The 1280-nt window shown below is 48.0% G+C and overlaps 1 protein-coding gene across 1 annotated transcript in view; it reads left to right on the top strand.

Annotated features, from left to right (window-relative positions):
- Positions 1-281: 281 nt before the first annotated feature.
- The window catches only part of LOC118427876 (fibropellin-1-like), an 18105-nt gene continuing 17106 nt past the window's right edge, over positions 282-1280 (top strand). The window contains exon 1 of the mRNA XM_035837838.1: positions 282-405. Within this exon, the coding sequence (XP_035693731.1) occupies positions 282-405 (124 nt within the window). The remainder of the gene's footprint in view (positions 406-1280) is intronic.

Genomic DNA, 1280 nt, shown 5'->3' with positions numbered 1-1280 from the left:
CGAGTCTACGGTCAAACCATTGGAGCACACAGATACACACTCAACGGACAAAGACATACACATACACAGGCACACACATAAATGCACACATACACAGCACACACACACACACACACACACACACATATACATTCACACGCAAATACATACAAACAGATACAGACCAACACACATACATCGGAAACATAATCTTCTTGGCGAAAGTAATAACAATCTTACTACGCACATCTTTACATAATCGTCCATATTGTCTCTACAGAAGTTGCACAAGATCTAGGAGAATGTCGACACCAAGCAGTGCCCAGAGTTTGGATGACGCCAGGAGAAAGACGAAAAAGAATTCTTCTGTGCGATCTCTTAGAGAGGAGAAACGCTACAGGTGTGAGGAGTGCAACAAGCAGTTTCGTGAGTTGGGTGCTCTGAAGAAACATATGCGGACTCACACAGGGGAGAAACCCTACAGGTGTGAGGAGTGCAGCAGGCAGTTTGGTCGGCAAGATAGTCTGAAAAGACATGTGCAGACTCACACAGGTGACAAACCTTACAGGTGTGAGGAGTGCAGCAGGCAGTTCAGTCGGATGAGTCATCTTGAGGAACACATGCGGACTCACACGGGAGAAACCCTACAGGTGTGAGGAGTGCAGCAGGCAGTTTAGTCGGCTGGCTACTCTTAAGAGTCACATACGGACTCACACAGGGGAGAAACCCTACAAGTGTGAGGAGTGTAGCAGGCAGTTCAGTGAGCGGAGAGATCTGAAGAGACACATGCGGACTCACACAGGGGAGAAGCCCTACAGGTGTGAGGAGTGCAGCAAGCAGTTCAGTCAGCTGGGGAATCTGAAGGCTCACATGCGGACTCACACAGGGGAGAAACCCCAACGGTGTGAGGAGTGCAGCAGGCAGTTTAGTCAGCTGAGTGATCTGAAGAAACACATGCGGACTCACACAGGCGAGAAACCCTACAGGTGTGAGGAGTGTACCAGGCAGTTCACTCGGCTGGATAGTCTGAAGAAACACATGGAAACTCACACAACAGAACTTGTACAAGTGTGAGGAGTTAAGCAAGTATTTCAGTCAGCTTGGTCGTACGAGACACAAACTGACTTACACAGGTGACAAACAGGTGTGAGTTGTACTAATGAAGCCAGCAGGTAGGGAAGTGAATCAGATCTGACAGTTTAGTCAGCAGTTGAACCTGAAAAGTTACATGCACAGACACGTTGTCAGTAAAGCCAGTTCACTTCGGTGTTTTTGAATCGGCAGCCTTTTTTTGATCCCTT

The sequence above is a fragment of the Branchiostoma floridae genome, chromosome 12 (genome assembly GCF_000003815.2).
Source record: "Branchiostoma floridae strain S238N-H82 chromosome 12, Bfl_VNyyK, whole genome shotgun sequence".
Lineage (NCBI taxonomy): Eukaryota > Metazoa > Chordata > Leptocardii > Amphioxiformes > Branchiostomatidae > Branchiostoma > Branchiostoma floridae.
Note: the sequence above shows the minus strand (reverse complement) of the source record. Positions and strands in the feature narration are given on the sequence as shown.